A 17752-nucleotide genomic window follows, 5' to 3' on the forward strand; every position below is an offset into this window, starting at 1 on the left:
ACACTCCAGAATAAACCTTCAATCATTATATTTGCAATAATCATAGCAAAAAAAAGTTAAGGTTAACAGCATATCCGACTCTCGGCCTGTTCTTGCTTTCATTATTTCCAACCCTCCCAACCACCTTTATCCGAAACATCAACTCTAACGTTAGAGCTTTCCATCATCTTCAAGGGTCAATCAAATTGATAATCTATCTTTTCTTTGCAAATGCGGTTGGACTTGTCATGCATTTCCTTCCTTTTAGCGCAGGAAATATAAGCGGATATTAAAACTGATTGGTAGAACTCTTAGGTAAGCAATCCACCCTGTATTTCACATTGCAAACCATGATCTAGGCTATTGGCAAGATCGTGGTCAGCATCGTTGCAGCAATTAGCAAAAGACAATTTAAGTTGAGTTCATTTGATACTCTCTAGCTCCTGCTCGGAAAAAAATTGAAACCCCTCAATGTCAAGTCTATCTCGAATTTAATGGTAGCAATGCAGTTGGAACAGGCAGATCTGCGGCACATATTTCACCAAATTAAACTCAGGATGTTGCTGACAGGCAGTTCATAGATTTTAAGCCCTCATACCACATCACGGAGGAGACCAAGTCGGTTAGGATTATATTCACTGGAGTTTAGAAGAGTGAGAAGGGACCTCATAGAAATTGATAAAATTCTAACAGGGTTAGACAGGGTAGATTCCAAAAGAATGTTCCCAATGGTGGGGGAGTCCAGAACTAGGGGTCATAGTTTGAGGATAAGGGGTAAACCTTTTAGAACTGGGGTGAGGAGAAATATCTTCAGCTCGAGAATGGTGAATGTGTGGAATTCACTACCACACAAAGTAGTTGAGGCCAAAACATTGTCTGATTTCAAGAGGAAATTGGATATAGCTCTGGGAGCTAAAGGGATATGGGGTGGGAGGGCAGGGAAATCAGGATATTGAATTTGATGATCAGCCATGATCATTATGAATGGTGGAGCAGGCTCGAAGTGCCGAATGGCCTACTCCTGCTTCCTTACAACGCCAGGGACACGGATTCAATTCTGGCCTTGGGCGACTGTGTGTGGAGTTTGCACATTTTCCCCGTGTCTGTGTGGGTTTCCTTCAGGTGCTCTGGTTTCCTCCCACAGTCTGAAGATATGCAGGTTAGGTTAATTAGCCTTGTTAAATTGCTCCCCTAGTGTCAAGGAGGTTAGCAGGGTAAATAGGTGGGGTTACAGGGTTCGGACCAGAGTGGGATTGTCATTGGTGCAGGCTCGATGGGCCAAATGGCCTCCTTTTGCACAGTAGGGACTAGATGATTCACTGATTGGTCACCCACAGAAGTAGTTTAGTTGCGAACAACAGAAGTGACAACACAGTAGACACACGAGGTGATTGAAAAGACTTTCTTGGTTTGATGGGATAAGCCAGTTGCCAAGGCCTTTGCATCAATAAAGCCTTCTTTCAGGAACCCTCACCATGTGTGACTCCTACATTATACATAGCAGGACGGTCAAATTCAGACCACACTAAAAATACAAAATTAGTTCACCAGATCTGCAATTGCAACTTTTTGAAAGAGCAGTGGTATTTTTTTTTTAACAAAATGGACACGCATGAAACCTACCTTCTACTGGAGAAGTTTTTAATCTTCTACAGATATCTTGAACATCACCATAAGTTTCATGTATTTTGTTGACCGCTTCACCAGATCGCAGTTCCATAAGGGAGCGCAGATCCCCGACAGTGCAGCCAAATTCGCCCTCATGGTTGCCCTCTGCAACGGAGTTGCCTGGATGGTGGCTGGCTGTGTTGTTAGTCATTTTTCCCCCCTTGGAAATGAGAAGGGTGGCAGTTGAAGTTGAGAGATCCACACCAGAGACTGGTACGGCAGTCCTACTGACGGTCCTGATGAGAGTCTAAATTGCTGTTCAACTCTCGTGGCAGTGACGGGAACATCAGCAGAGTCCAACTTCTCCAGATCAAGGTGTCGAGAGGAAGTGCATACTACTGTAGCAGCAGCCTAGCAACAACAGGTTAATTTCTGCTCTTGCATCTCTTGGTGCCAGCAAGCCCGGAGAAAATCTGAAAGAGAAGTTGCAAAACGCGTTACTCAACCATTGATACCGGACACGCAACCCAAAATGCGAGCGTAACCAAGAATTTCTCACTCATTGTGCAGGAATTCTTGGAACTATAAAAGCCACACAGCACTGCTCACCATTCCCATGGTCAAAAACATTTTTAGTTTTGGCGTCAAAACTAAGAATTTTGTTTACGCTATAAAATATTAATCATGGAAGTCAAACATTTCAAACCGAATAAAATTAACATAACTTCAAAATAGAAAATTATGCAAAGCTAAACATCCGAATGGATTCGAATGTCAATATTTCTGTAACAAATCATTGTACTACAGGCCGCATATCCATTATCCAAAACCCTTGGGACCGGTTATGTCCAGATATTTTCTGATTTAACATACCTACTGTAACACTACATTCTGCTCTCTCTCATTTCCTTCTCTATGAACGGTATGCTTTGTCTGTATAGCATGCAAGAAACAATACTTCTCACTGTATGTTAATACGTGAGACAATAATAAAATCAATATACAGTAGGCCTACTTACATTGCAATAGTCTACCCCTAAGCTAGCTCTTGTCTACAAATATTAGGTTGTTTCTCCATTGTCCAACTCTCTAAGAAGTCCCTACCCGTTAACACTTATTACACCTGTAATATATTATGTTGCTTTAAGATACAAATTAACTGCATATCTGTTCAAAAAAGAATTTTTTTTTGGGATGTGTTTGGTTTTTGGATGTTCAACCTATTCTAGTTTCACCTATGGTACTCCTGCCAACCTCTCCCATCTGCCCTGTCCACCTCAATAAACAGCATCTTTGGGATATAGAAACATAGAAGATAGGAAGCCATAAGGCCCTTTGAGCCTGCTCTGCCAGTCATCACGATCATGGCTGATTGTCCAACTCAACAGCCTTATCCTGCTTTCTCCTCATAATCTTTGATCCCATTCACCCCAAGTGCTATATCTAGCCGCCTCTTGAATACATTCAATGTTTTGGCACCAACTACTTCCTGTGGTAATGATAAATCCACTCAAATATAAATCCCAGATATACGCTTGAGAGCAAATATGCTTCGCCAGTGCATCAATGAGGCAAATCTGATATTTTAAATTATTCATGTTCACCAATCAAGATCTGTACGAAAAACACATGCTGGAAGCTTAATGATTGTAGAGTCAAAATACCACTACTTTTACAATTAATTCCCCAACTAGGTCCTCTATTTTAAACATGGGGCTGTATGCAATGTCTGTGCATTGAGAATAGAGAAACTACAACTAGATTCTTAACACTGCAGATCCAATGCCCTCATCAACCACAAGGCCCTCCCTCTATTTATCAATTAGCATTTCTCTCCTTTTATTGCTAATGCTGTATCCTGGTTCAGCTCACTAGTAAGGAAAGCTCTACCAAACTGTGCCATTCCTTCTACCCCAAGCTTATTATTTTTGTTCCTCTTCCAATTAAGAACCATAGCATCCCAATAATGCTGAAGGAGATGATTTGGCCCATCGAGTCTGCACTGACTCTCTGAAACAGCATCTTACCCAGGCCTATCGCACCCCTCCCCAGTCCGCCATGCCCTATCCCCTTAACCCCACACATTTACTATGGTTAATCCACCTAACCTAACCTTTGGGCTGAGGGTAGAAACCGGAGCACTGGGTGGAACCCCACACAGACAGTCAACCCGAGGCTGGAATCGAACCCGAGTCCGGAATCGAACCCGAGTCCCTGGCACTGAGAGACAGCAGTACTAACCACTGTGCCGCCCAAATTAAACCTCAGTTAGTTCAAAAATGAACGAACTGTTCCCTTAAAAGGTGTATAAAGGAGTGGCACGGTGGCACAGTGGCTAGCACTGCTGCCTCACAGCACTAGGGACCTAGGTTTGATCCCCAGCTTGGGTCAGTGTGTGTGGAGTTTACACATTCTCCCTGTGTCTGCGTGGGTTTCCTCTGGGTGCCCCGATTTCCTCCCACAGCCCAAAGATGTGCAGGTTAGGTGGATTGGGCGTGCTAAATAGTTTCTTAGTGTTGGGGGGCGGGGGGGGGGGGGGGGGGGGGAGACAAGCATGGGGTTGTGGGGGTAGGGACTGGGTGGGATTGTGGTCGATGCAGACTCAATGGGCCGAATGGCCTCCTTCTGCACTAGAATCTTTTAACCTGCAATGGCAACTGCAGTGAGGCACCTCATGAGCTGCGCTAAAAGAAGCTCCCTTGTGTTGCACTGCATGAAATGTCAAATTTGAACTGTTGTGGAATGTACATGTGCAAATTTTAATGAAGCACATTTTTTGGAAGGGAAAGACTGTTTAAGCTAGTTGAGAAGAAACTTTACATTGCCAAGTCAACTGAATCCTTTCAATATTTTCTGCAACCCTATTGTGCCAGAGCAAAGTTAGTCTGAAAAAAGCCAATTACTAATATGCAGCCAGGAACATTTACATCCACATCACTGGGGTCAGGGAGCTCACTCATCAGGTGGAATGGGCCAGACTTATAATGAAGTTGCATTACTCGCATTATGGAGAACTTAAGGCCCAAAACACATGCAAATGAGGACCAATTTTGGATGCACTTCACCATCAGGCTCCCATTCCTGAAATCTAGACTTGAATACAAGTTAATTCAATTCTCAGTGTGCCGTATTCTAACACGAATAAAATTTTAAATGAACCAATTTTAAATTTCTAATGTACACTTTAAAGATCTTTAAATATGTATTCTTTCATGGAATGCGGGCATCGCTGATAAGGACAGCCCTCGATGATTGAGAGGGCAGTTAAGAGTTGTCCAGATCATTGTTCTTTGGATCCGGAGTCACATGTAGGCCAGACCAAGTAAGGTTGGTAGATTTCCTTTCCCAAAGAATATTGGTGAACCAGATGGGTTTTTAAATCAAAGATAGTCATGGTGGCCATGAAATTGAGACTAACTTTAAAATCCAGATTTAATCACATCAGAGACAGGATATCGATGGAAGGGCAGGGCAAAGAGGGAAATAATACATGGACGACTGTGCATTAGACATCCCAGCCTAACGATCTGTGTTCTCCATCAACAATGTGGCTGCAGCATGTGCCACCCACAGGAATCCCACAGTTACGAGTCACAACTTCAAAAGCACCTTCCAAACCTCCATCACCTCGAAGGACAAGAGCAACAGGTCCATCGGAACACCATCACCTGCACATTCCCCTCCCATCCACCAGGAAAGACATGTAACCAGGGAATAGATAATAAATGCTAGCCTTACTATCAATGTCCATGCCCCAAAAATTTCTCAATTTCTTAATTACGGAACACTGGATCGAGAAACGATCAGAAATATAGATCGCTATTTCAACTGAAATTTTAGTTTGCAAACCCAAATTAACTGGTCTGCAGTAATACTTCCCAAAAGTTAAGGTGGCCCTGTCCATCATCTGTCAGTGAACAGATAAAAGTTTATTTATTAGTATCACAAGTAGGCTTACATTAACACTGCAATGAAGTTACTGTGAAAATCCCCTAATTGCCAGCACCTGTTCGTGTACACTGAGGGAGAATTTAGCATGGCCAATTCATCTAACCAGCACGTCTTTTGGACTGTGGGAGGAAACCGGAGGAAACCCACGCACACACGGAGAGAACAAAGACTCTGCACGGACAGTGACCAAGCCGGGAATCGAACACAGGTCCATGGCCCTGTGAAGCAGCAGTGCGAAATGTAAAAAGCAGCATGAACAAAAGGAAAACAAGTGCGAGTTTCTAAACAATTGATGTTCTGATTCTGACCTATGATTTTACCCTTGGACACATCAGCTATTATAAAGGGACACAGGGCAACAATAATATTTGAATGCTACCTAAAGTTGTCCTGCTTTCAGTTTCAGTATTAGCAGGGACAAGTTTCAAACCAGGCCAAGACGGGCGGCTCGGTGGCACAGTGGCTCGCATTGCTGCCTCTCAGCGCCAGGGACCCGGGTTCGATTCCCAGTTTGGGCCATTGTCTATGTGGAGTTTACACATTCTCCCAGTGTCTGTATGGGTTTCCTCCGGGTGCTTTGGTTTCCTCCCACAGTCCAAAGTTTTGCGGATTAGGTGGATTGGCCATGCTAAATTGCCCCTTAGTATCAGGGGGACTAGCTAGGGTAAATGCATGGGGTTATGGGATAGCACCTGTGTGGGATTGTGGTCGGTGCAGACTCAATGGGCTGAGTGGCCTCCTTCTGCACTGTAGGATTGTATGATTCCATATTAAAATATACTCCTCCATGGAAATTTCAGCATATAATGCAGAAATGGCTATGACTCGATTTAAAAAGGGTTTAACTCAGGACTATTCCACAGTGTAATAGCACGTTATGTTTGCATTTAGAATGAATAAAATTTGAATTCTGAAAGATATTTTGCAACCAAGTCTTCCTCCTTCACCAACTGATGACACAGGCCTACACAATCCCCCTTCAGGGGCACGTCACCACAGTTGCTCGGTCTAGCTAACAGGTGGCACACACATGACCACTATAGTAGGCGACCCTTAATCTGGGTATCGCTCTCTCCTTCCCTTCAAACACCTGGCCAAGTTTACACACTTGTCAATAACAATCTCTTTCTCTCCCCCCCCGCCCAACCCAGGAGGACAACTGCAAACAGTAAATCCAAACCAGAATTCAAAGCTGAGTCACCCAACTGAGAATCTGGAAGCAGACTGGTGCTGCAGCTATCGAGCCACCTGTTCGTCACTTTTATAACAGCTCCTGTAACCCGTCCGTACCAAAAAGATTTAATATCTTACACAAGCGCCTGACTCGCATTTGTTGAATAAACACCCAAGGCAAGCTTCAAGGCAGCCCTCTGTGTATGGTAACTGTACGTTTGAGGAAGCAACTCTCACACGCGGGTTATTCATGAGCTGTAATTTCCAAATAGGCAAAGATTTGTTGCATTTAGACTAGATGCTACGTTGCATCCTGACATCTCCTTCGAAAACACAGGCAAGTCATTTCAGTAGGAAATAGAAATGACTTGATGCTGTCCACAGTGCCAAACATTTTGAACCAAAAAGGTTCCGAGAATGTAAATTTAGTTTTTTTTAAAACACTACAGCCATACAGAAAAGTGAAACTTTTATATATATTATATATTTATTATATGAAAACAGGAGCGAGACAGAACATTTAGCAAGGTTTCTATATAACACACAGTATCCGTGGAGGACATATTGGAAACAGGATGTGTCACGAGATGAAAGAGACACAATAATGGTAATCTCCATTCAACAAATTTAATTGCGGTAAGCAATTAAAAGTTACCTGCTAGCACCAGTGAGAACTGCCTCAAATCAATAACTCACGATGAGGAGAAGAAACATTGGCTCTTCCCGAATGACACTGCTCATTCTTCATCTCCACCGTCACCGAGAAAGGCCCAGAGGCCAGTCATGATGAGCTTCAGTCCCACATCGCCCACTCCCTACGCCTGATGAGGCTTGTTTATGTTTGGATGAAGAAATGACTCAGCCGTGGGCCACAGAAATCAGTTTTGTTCCGTGTAACGTGAGCAGCCAGGAAAATAGCAGGCGTCGCTCTGCAGTTGCCTGGTCTAGGGAGACCAGGGCATGATTGCAATTCAAGCACTGACAATTCCTTAGAAAATACTTGACGTTCTAATAAGGGAAGGGCGAGTGAAAACATTCAACATCCTTCTTCCCTAGTCACTGATCTCTTCAAAAACACATCTGAGCAGAACAATTATTCTCAACGATTAAGCAGATTAAGGTAATGTTAGCACTCATTAAAGTGGGCTAAAGAATTTCAATAGCCATTTTAAAAAGATCAGCTGCAAAGAATTAAATAATATCCTTCAGTTGTTTTTGATCTGATCCTGCTTTAACTGGTTAAATGGCGAGCCCAGATTCCAGGCGGAACAGGGAGAAAACAGTGGAAGATTGCTCAGAGGATTTATGCAGCCAAATATTAGAAAAAAGCTCAATTAACATGCTGACAGCTGATGCGCTCTGGGATAAATGACGACATCAATTAATGTAATTTTAGTTCCCTTACAAAGAATCAGAAAAGCTCAAAGTCAGCACCCCCAGACATTGTGAATCACTGTTCAATACTAAAAAGACAGACAGATATCCTGCTTTCTCCCTCTCCTCACTCCTGTCGAAAATCAGGTTCCTGATCTCAAGTCTCTATGTTCCAAACGCAAGCCCACTTATGTACTTTGCAGTAACGCTCAGTTCTGCCATCCCCCAGTGCCACCTTATGCCTGCAGCACTGGTTCAGGAGAGGACAGCCTGATCTCTCCTCTGTTTACTATCAATTACATTCTGTGGTCAAGCAGGAAATCTATTTCAGTTGGCATAATCTTTCCTTTCCCTCCCTGGCTGAAGTGAAGTGTTCCATCTGGCAGTCTGGCTCCAGAACGAGCAAAACACACCCACTGACGGCAAGTCAGATTCAAGGTCAGTTGCGACCGCAAATCTGAACCCATAACTTGAGTTGACAAGTCTTGCAATTCTACTGCTGAAGCGACTGCGTTCCTTTAATAGTGGGATTTTCTGTGCAACTGTAGGGCAGCAATTGTGGTACTCCAAATTAAAGTGACGGCTGCTTAGACTAACACAGCTACAATTATAGGTGCAGTACCCACCTCTCACTCCATCTCTCCCCTCCCCCCTCTAACATGATGAAATCTCCCAAGGCACTCAGAGTAGGAGTAGGGAAAGCAGAGTAAAGAAAGGACTGAACAGTTTAAAGGAACAATAATCTTTAACACACTTTGGGCAGCTTCACTGACATAACATTCATGGCCAAGTATGAATCAGATTGCACATTCGTTGAATTTAAAAAAAAAAAATGGAATTGCAGTGACTGACAACATGGTGCATGTTTACATTCTGCCCCACCTCCCAAAACCCCCTCCATGAAATGAAAGTTATTTCAAGGCTGCTGCCTTTACTTGGCATTCAGATGATCATTGCACAATGCTTGACCTTCATTCTTGCAGTTTATAATGCCATCCGAACTGATGGATTAGATTACTTTCTTGCCAATTGCTCTCAGATAACCATTCTACTCTATTTCTGGAACACACATTTTAACCAGCAACCACCATGAAACTGGCGAGACAGTGGCGTAGCGTTATTGTCACTGGACTAGTAATTCAGAGACCCAGGGTAATGCTCTGGGGACCCGGCTTCAAATCCCACCATGGCAGATGGTAAAATCTGAATTCAATAAAAATCTGGAATTAAGAATCTGGTGAAGACCATGAAACCATTGTCAATTGTCGTAAAAGCCCATCTGGTTCACTAATGTCCTTCAGGGAAGGAAATCTGCCATCCTTATCTGGTCTGGCCTACATGCGACTCCAGATCCACAGCAATGTGGTTGACTCTTAAACGTCCTCTGGGATGGGCAATAAATGCTGTGGCCCAGCCAGCGACGCCTACATCCTATGAATGAATTTAAAAAATGCTGATTTTTCAATCTATCTCAAGATGTCTTTATTCTGCAGGTATCCACTGTACTAATGTTAATGTAATCCACTATGCTGCAACTTCCCATATGAATTTCTTTTGGGAATACTTGAATTAAAAAGTCAGCGGAGAGGTGTTGACTGATTTGAAAAATGGATCCTCCCAGCTAACTGAGCCATAGTCTTATCCTGTCAGCTACACTGGCATGAATTACATTTTCATGCTTTTGAACTTGCACTTCTGTAGACTGATCAAAGAATATAAACTCACTTTACACTGCAAAAGCGGAAGAGCAAATGAACAAACATGCCATTGGAAACAATTTGTCACACATGACATTTATACAGCTTGCAGCAGCCAAATGAATACATCTCCGCACCAATACAGTGCTGCAGGAGTTCCTCCGGGTCGTGCCCTAGGCCCAATCATCTTCAGCTGCTTCATCAACGACCCTCTATCCCTCTTGCACTCGGAGATGGAGATGTTTACTGATGATTACAGAGTGTTCAATGCAATTCGTAACTCCTTAGCTACTGAAGCAGTTCATGCCCATGTACAGCTAGGCCTGGACACTTAGGCGGATAAGTGGCAAATAACATTCCTGTCACAAAAGTGAGGCACAGAAAAAGGGTGGCACAATGTTTAGCACTGTGCCAGGGACCCAGGTTCAATTCCAGTCTCGGGTGTCTGTGCGCAGTTTGCATGTTCTCCTCATGTCTGCGTGGGTTTCCTACGTGTGCTCCGGTTTCCTCCCACTGTCCGAAAGATGTGTACGTCAGGTGGATTGGCCATGCTAAATTGCCCCTTAATGTCCAAAGGTGTGTAGGTTAGGGGAATTATCGAGATAAATATATGGGGTCACAGGGATAGGGCAGAGGGGTGGGCCTGAGTAAGATGCTCTGGTCAGAAATTCAGTGCAGATTCGACGAGCCGAATGGCCTCTGCATTGTAGGGATTTTATGAAAAGCGTCAGGCGACGAGCATCTCCAACAAGAGAAAATCTTAACATTTTCCTTTGATGTTTAATGGCAATATCATTAATGAATCTCCCACCTGCCAACAGCTTGCTGATTACCTTTGACCAGAAACTGAACTGGACTAGCCCATATAAATACTGCAGCTATGGGAGCAGATCCGAGGTTGGATATTCTGCGGAAAGTAACTCACCTCCTGATGGAAGCAATTGCTTTAAACGTTCCATGGCAACGTGGCCAGACCCCATCTTTTGCAACAGCAGGGACAGGTGGAACCTCAGCATGTATTGACACTTGGGTGTTTGTGCACCATGTGCCTAAGCACAGCTTGATGCAGCTGTGCTAGCCTTGCCAGCTACATCCCCAAGAATAAAGGCAGATTGAGCAGCAGCAGACACTAGGGTAAACACCACCACCTCCCAGCCTGACCTGGAAGCATATTATTTTTCCATCACTGTCACTGGATCAAAATCCTGGAATTTTACTCCCTGATAGCATTTTGGATGTATCTGCTCCAAATGGACTTTAGCAGTTCAGGTAGGTACCTCACCGTCAGCGTCAGCGTCTCAAGGGTAGTTTGAGTTGGACAATTAATGCTTGCCTTACCAACCAAGTTCACATCCCATAAACAAATGAGGGAAAGGTTAAAATTCCGAACAACAAAATGTCATGACTATTGCTCCCTCGACCAGGGAGTGATGATTCAGGTCAAAGTTTGTCTGTGAGAAGGTTTACAATGGACATTAAAGCTCAACAATTACCATTAAATCACAGCAATATTGGGAGTACAGCTGGGCGGGTGTCCTCGGCTTTTAGTGCTACAAATAACATTATTGTTGAGCTTCAATGTCCAACAACAGTCATGACATGGCGCATGCACGTGCCCCACTTGCAAGCCTTTGCATTTTCCACGTCAGCTCATCCAATGTACATGGGAAGACCTCAGGAGCTATGCTGAGATTAAGTAAAAGTTCTAAATAGCTATCGCAGGCTACTTTAAAAAAACACCTTCATAAAAACTCATTTATGATATTGACATTCCTTCAACTACATAATCCCTTACAAGAACAAACATTTAATTTAAATGCTTAAATCCTTTTGAAAACAAGTACTGGAATTCATAGTCCCACTTCAAGGAGTCGCTTGGAACTGTCAAACTGTGAAATGAAAGACATTCTACTGTGATAATGGAAGGTTGTGAAATCAATCATGCAGCACAAATCCAGTAATGATGACCCTCAGGTTATGTCAACAAACTGACAGCGAAATAGCAAACAAATACTTTTTTTAAAAAAACACTAAGTTTATTTTAAAGATTTGAAGAGCATGAGTTTCAAATGTCTTGACTGCTTAACAGTTGTTTCTGATAGTCCCAATGAGTTTATGCACTCTTTACATACATTGATGCCCACCTTTAACAATCCCAAAGGGTACTATACCTCTGCTAAAGCTGAGGCAGGATCATATCCAAAGGGATATCCTACCTCTCCAAGAAGGTATCCTAACACTCGTGACCCCACAAGTTTATATCTGCTCTTACCAAGTGTAATCTTCATAGGTCATGTTTTCTTGTCCTGGCTAACTAAATTCAGGCATGCTGGCACATTTAATATTAATTTGCTTCAATAAAAATGTCAAAGCCTTGCATTTAGTAAATGGATACAATCCAGGAACAGTGATAATATAAATAAAAGTAACTTGCGTTCAACCTCCAGAACCTCTGCCATCTACAGCCATCAGAATGGAAAACCACTGAGAACACATACACAAGATGACAATACAGACTTCAGGCGAGGTAGAATTAGATGAACTAAGAACCTCTGCACAGATTTCACTCCCGTTCTTAGTAGCCGAGGTATATGATCACAAAATTTAGTTTGGAATTATCTAAGCAATAGTAAGCTGAATAATGAATACAAATGGCCATTAGTCTTGATCCAGGGTGAGGCGCAACTTGTGTTTCAAACACATGAAATACAAACAATCACTTAATTCAATGAGTGGCCAAAGTATCTGGCATTTGGTCCCCATTCATATTTCTCATTCAAACTCATTCATATTTCTAAAGCAGCTACGATTAACCTTCCAAACATCTGAAATTCCACCCATACATGATAAAGTACTTGTGTGTAATGATACCATGAAAAGGGAGAAAAGATCATTTTTTTTACAACGTCCTGCTGGTAATTCCAGTCGTCATCTCGTCATTGGTATGATGTCCTACTCTACTGGTTTAATGAATTTAACTGCTCTTACTTCTGACAGAAACCTGAGGTCATCCAAAACTTTATTCTAACTCGCATCAAAGTCCCATTCATTTATCACCGTTGTGCTCACTGACCCACACTGATCCTTAGTTGAGCAGCATTTCTATTTTAATATGCTCAAGCCCATTCTCATGGCAACCCCACTCCCCATCTACGTGATCGCCTCCAAATCAACATCTCTCCAAGATAACCACGCTCCTCCAGTTCTGGCCTCTCGAGCATCTTCAGTTTCTATTAGGTTACCATTGGTGGCCATGTCTTCAGTTACCTGGGCTCTAGGTTCTGGAATTTCCTTCCTGAGCCTCTCGCCACTTTTCTCCATTAAAATGCTCCATAAAACCTACTTTTGATCATCTGCTCCAAGGTTTCCTCACTAAAATGCCATGCAGTGTTGAATTTTGCTTTATACGGAGTCATTTTATTACATTAAAGATATAATATAAATACAAGTTGCTGTGAGGTTTGCATAAAGGTGTTAGATCACAGTTTAGAGATTTCAATTGCTCGCATACCTGTTTCACTGATATAAACTATGTCCTTTCTCCTATTGAGCGGCACAATGGTTCACATTTCTGCCTCACAGCACATCTTTCAGACTGGGAAGAAACCGGAGCACCCGGAGGAAACACACGCAGACACGGGGAGAACATGCAAACTCTACACAGACAGTGACCCAAGCTGGGAATCGAACCCGCAGTTAGTACTGCTGTGAGGCAGCAGTACTAACTATCATGCCACCGAAGGTTCATCCGGTAGATGTTTGAAATGCTATTTAGACAGACATAGACAAATGAGGGGCACAATTTTAACCCTGCCTATTGAATGAGAACAGGGCAAACAGGTTAACATTAGTGTATCGACCACTGTCATTGATAAACCTGCACCTGGCATCACTTTAGCCACGTACTTTTGGAGGCTGCCATAGGCAAACGGCGGAGACATACAAATCTATAAATGATAGAAGTCCCACCTGTGCCCAACCAGCCAGTTAAACCCAGCACAACTGGTGCCAGAGGTGCCAAGGCACTATTCAAAAGGACGTTAGCCTGCAGCTAATTGGATCACAGGATCGTTGTGTCAATTCAGTTGCCTGGAGACTTTCCACTTTCCAAATTGCCTCGCTCACACTTTGATTTTACCTCATCACCCTCAGTAACCTTTTATCTGCTTGTAATATGTGCTATCAGCTTCATTCGCACAGAGGAACTGTTACAGGAAGAGGAACTGCAGCAGCAGCATGAATAACCAGCAACTGCACCTATTAAATGACAGCAGGTAATGAGGCTGCCTGTAGCATGGCATTCTGGCCACACAGTGTCCAGTTCTTGGACCTGTCTGAACAGCAGTGCATCAGGAGGCCCCAGGCAGGCTGCTGTTGGCCTTGTGCCAGCAGGTCAGGAGCTGTCAAAGTCACCAAGAGCCCTCACCTTCTTCAAAATGGCTCCTTTCAGTCTGCTGCCAGGGTATCTCCACAATCTACAGTATCCAGCTGCATTACGAGACAAGTCACCGACATCTTGTTTGCCAGGACAGAGCAACACATTGTCTTCCACAAGCAGCCAAGTCTACTTGGGGCAGCACGGCAGCACAGTGGTTATCACTGCTGCCCCACAGCGCCAGGAACCCGGGTTCGATTCCTGTCTTGGGTCACTGTCTGTGCAGAATCTGCACATTCTCCCTGTGTCTGCATGGGTTTCCTCCGGGTGCTTTGGTTTCTTCCCACAGTCTGAAAGACGTGCTAGTTAGGTGTATTGGCCATGCTAAATTCTCTCCTCAGGTGTACCTGAACTGGCACCGGAGTGTGGCAACTGGGAGATTTTCACAGCAACTTCATTGCAGTGTCAATGTAAGCCTACTTGTGACTAATAAACAAACTTTACTTTGAGGATTTGCAGTGGTGGCTGCCTCCCCTTGCACCCAGGTAATCTGTTCCTATCAGGGTACCAGAACACCAGGATGCTTCAAAAGAAATACATCGAAGGTGGGATTTTCATGCACTCAAGACCCATTCACTTCGAGTAAAAATCGGGCACCTGGTGCCTGGACAACAAAGAGGAAGAAAAACATGCAAGTGTATACAAGATATCCAAGCAGACAATCTCTGGGAGTCCATCATCTCAATAAATTCACCTGCCCAGATACTGTAGCAAGATGGCTGCTGAGGGTAGGAACATTAACCCTTGCGTGTACGGCTCATGACACCAGCCCTGCAACACCAGCATGCCGAGGGATATGAAGGTCATTATTGAGCACATCACAAGGCTGTTGCAGCAGAGACTTTGGTGTCTTGTCAGATCTGGAGGCTCCTTATATAATGTCTTCTGCGTTGCATTGGTATGTCACATGGTATGCAACCTCACACTACAACGGTCTGTATCAGGAGGGGGGAAACCAGGGATAAGGCAGGGAAGCAGCTGGAGAGGAGAAGACCAATTCAATGCCTTGCAGCAGGGGATATGAAGGAGCAACTCAATGTTCAGTTACTCTGATGACCTAGCCATCCCTCTGCCCCCACTCTTTCACTAACATCTTTTATCAAATAGCATTCCAGCAACCTTTCACTCAATGACATCCTGACAATACAAACCTGAGCACTACTCTTAAATCAAAACACAGGCCAAAATGTGATAAAGGTGATCACAACGTGATGGCAAACACCTTAATTGTCTCCAATTCATCTTTCACCCAAGTGATCAACACATAGTGCTTTTATTAAATAGGGTTTGGGACACAGTTGTCTACTCAATGAACCCCAAGACACTGGCTACAATTCTGAGACTCGGCTCACAAGTAACATATCAAAGCCAGTTATCTGCTCAGAGATGAGCACTTTAAAGTTACTATAAATCCAAGCATTTCTCTAAAGGCATAGAATCCCTACAGTGCAGAAGGAGGCCATCTGACCCATTGAGCCCACACTGACAACAATCTCACCCTATCCCCGTAACCCCACACGTACTGACCCTGCTAATCCCCTGACACTAAGGGGCAATTTGGCATGGCCTATCCACCTAGCCTGCACATCTTTGGAGTGTGGGAGGAAACTGGAGCACCCAGAGGAAACCCACACAGACACGGGGAGAACGTGCAAACTCCACACAGACAGACAGTCACCCAAGGTTAGAATCGAACCCGGGTTTCTGGAGCGGTGAAGCAGCAGTGCTAACCTCTGTGCTGCCCATGTGCTAAGAGGTCAAATAGGTCACCTATGGAGGGTCCCAAATGGGTTCATTGCTTTGGCAGGCAGCGAAAAATGTCCAACGTGTGAATTGTTAGAATGCTGGAGTAATCACAGATTCAAGTCTTGCAGAGCCCTCTGCACACTATATCTCCCTCTTAGCTGCTGGCTTCCCTTTGCCAAAATCACCAAGATTTGGTGTTACTGCACAGATGAAAAAAATCCATCACCACAAATTAGTATTCAGATTCGTCAAAACACATTTGTCTCAAAAATAGTTGATTATAAACCATTTATTTGGCCAAGAGTTGACAGGCAAAGGTACACAAAAGGGAGCAGCAACCAAAGAAATAGCCAAGCACACTGTGGTGTTACTGGTCCTCTCATCTTCTCTCCTTTGTATATCACTACCCTAAACAGCAGCACACTACAGGCTGGAAAATAGTGTTGAGGGGTTGAAGATGGAAATCATGGGTGCAAACTCATGATTCCATGCTATGGACTCAAGTTTAACTTCCTACAGCACTGCTCCTTCGAAGACCTTTCACTTCAAATTACTTCGATTATATCCTCAAACCTCCACAACAAGAAACTCAACTAAGTGTCAAAGACTGTGACGCAAGATAGAATTCTTGGAGAAAACTGGTTGAGCACTCTCCAGTTATTCTTGGATCTTGTTTGGGACACTAACAGAGTAAATACATGGGGTTATGGGGATAGGGCCTGGGTGGGATTGTTGTCAGTGCAGGCTCGATGGGCTTGAATGGCCTCCTTCTGCACTATAGGGATTCTATGATCTATGCCAATCACAGATCAGCATTTAATAGGTACAATCTTGTACCTGGCAGCAATGGTAATGAGCTACCAGTGATAGCTTGTAGGCCAGTCAAGATCTAAAGATGTTAAATTGGAAGCACATGCTGCAGCCAAATAAGTTGAAACCCATTTATAAACTCCAAATCTTGAGAGACTAATTTAATTTGTGTGAAGGACTGGGGAAAGTGGTTGGGCTGTGCTAAAATTAAAAGCCAGTACCACAACCATATTCAAAAACAGACCGAGAGTCTGTAATGTCACAGTACAGAACCAGATTAAACTTCCCAGAGGAGAATTAACTCTAAAAATAGAGGAAGGCTGTACCAATATGGTCAACAAGGCTATTAAAAAATTCCCAACACTCCACCCTTCAACCACCTCAAATGCACACAAGATATACATAGCATATTTTTGAAAATCAAGAGTTCAGAAATACCTGAGAATATATATAAAATTAGAAGTTCTATTTCAAAGAAATGAAATATCAAGTATATCTTAAAAAAAGTCAGCATAATAAGTTTTACAAACTTGTAATAATTTCCTAAGGTTCCTTGCCTACTTTGTAGCATTGACGTCTAAAGCAGTGAATGGCATCCCGATTGAAAAACTAATCTCATCCAAAATATGCTTTACTATGGTAGGACTGGTACTTTAGGTTGCGGTTCAAGATAAGGGATGGCACGGTGGCAAAGTGGTTGGCACAGTGCCAGGGACCCGAGTTAGATTCCAGCCTTGGGTTACTGTCTGTATGGAGTTTGCACGTTCTCCACTTGTCTGTGTGGGTTTTCTCCAGATGGTCCGGTTTCCTCCCACAGTCCAAAGATGCATGGGTTAGGTTGAAAGGCTATGCTAAATTGCCCCTCAGTGTCAGGGGGATTAACAGGGTAAATAGGCAGGGTTACAGGGATAGGGCCTGGGTGAGATTGTTGTCAGTGCAGGTTTTATGAGCCGAATGGCTTCTTTCTGCATTGTACAGA

At 43.5% G+C, this 17752-nt stretch overlaps 1 protein-coding gene across 9 annotated transcripts in view; it reads right to left on the reverse strand.

The window, feature by feature from the left end:
- Window positions 1–17752, reverse strand: part of LOC144511825 (plasma membrane calcium-transporting ATPase 1-like) — a 269405-nt gene that overhangs the window by 157376 nt on the left and 94277 nt on the right. For 7 of the 9 annotated variants that reach the window (XM_078242189.1, XM_078242188.1, XM_078242186.1 and 4 more), the window contains exon 2: window positions 1603–2060. In XM_078242189.1, coding sequence (XP_078098315.1) covers window positions 1603–1798 — 196 coding nt within the window. In that variant the 5' untranslated portion in view covers window positions 1799–2060. Of the gene's footprint in view, window positions 1–1602; window positions 2061–7366; window positions 7701–17752 lie in introns of those variants that run through there. The other 2 variants (XM_078242181.1, XM_078242183.1) reach the window with 2 other exon arrangements.

The sequence above is a fragment of the Mustelus asterias genome, chromosome 25 (genome assembly GCF_964213995.1).
Source record: "Mustelus asterias chromosome 25, sMusAst1.hap1.1, whole genome shotgun sequence".
Lineage (NCBI taxonomy): Eukaryota > Metazoa > Chordata > Chondrichthyes > Carcharhiniformes > Triakidae > Mustelus > Mustelus asterias.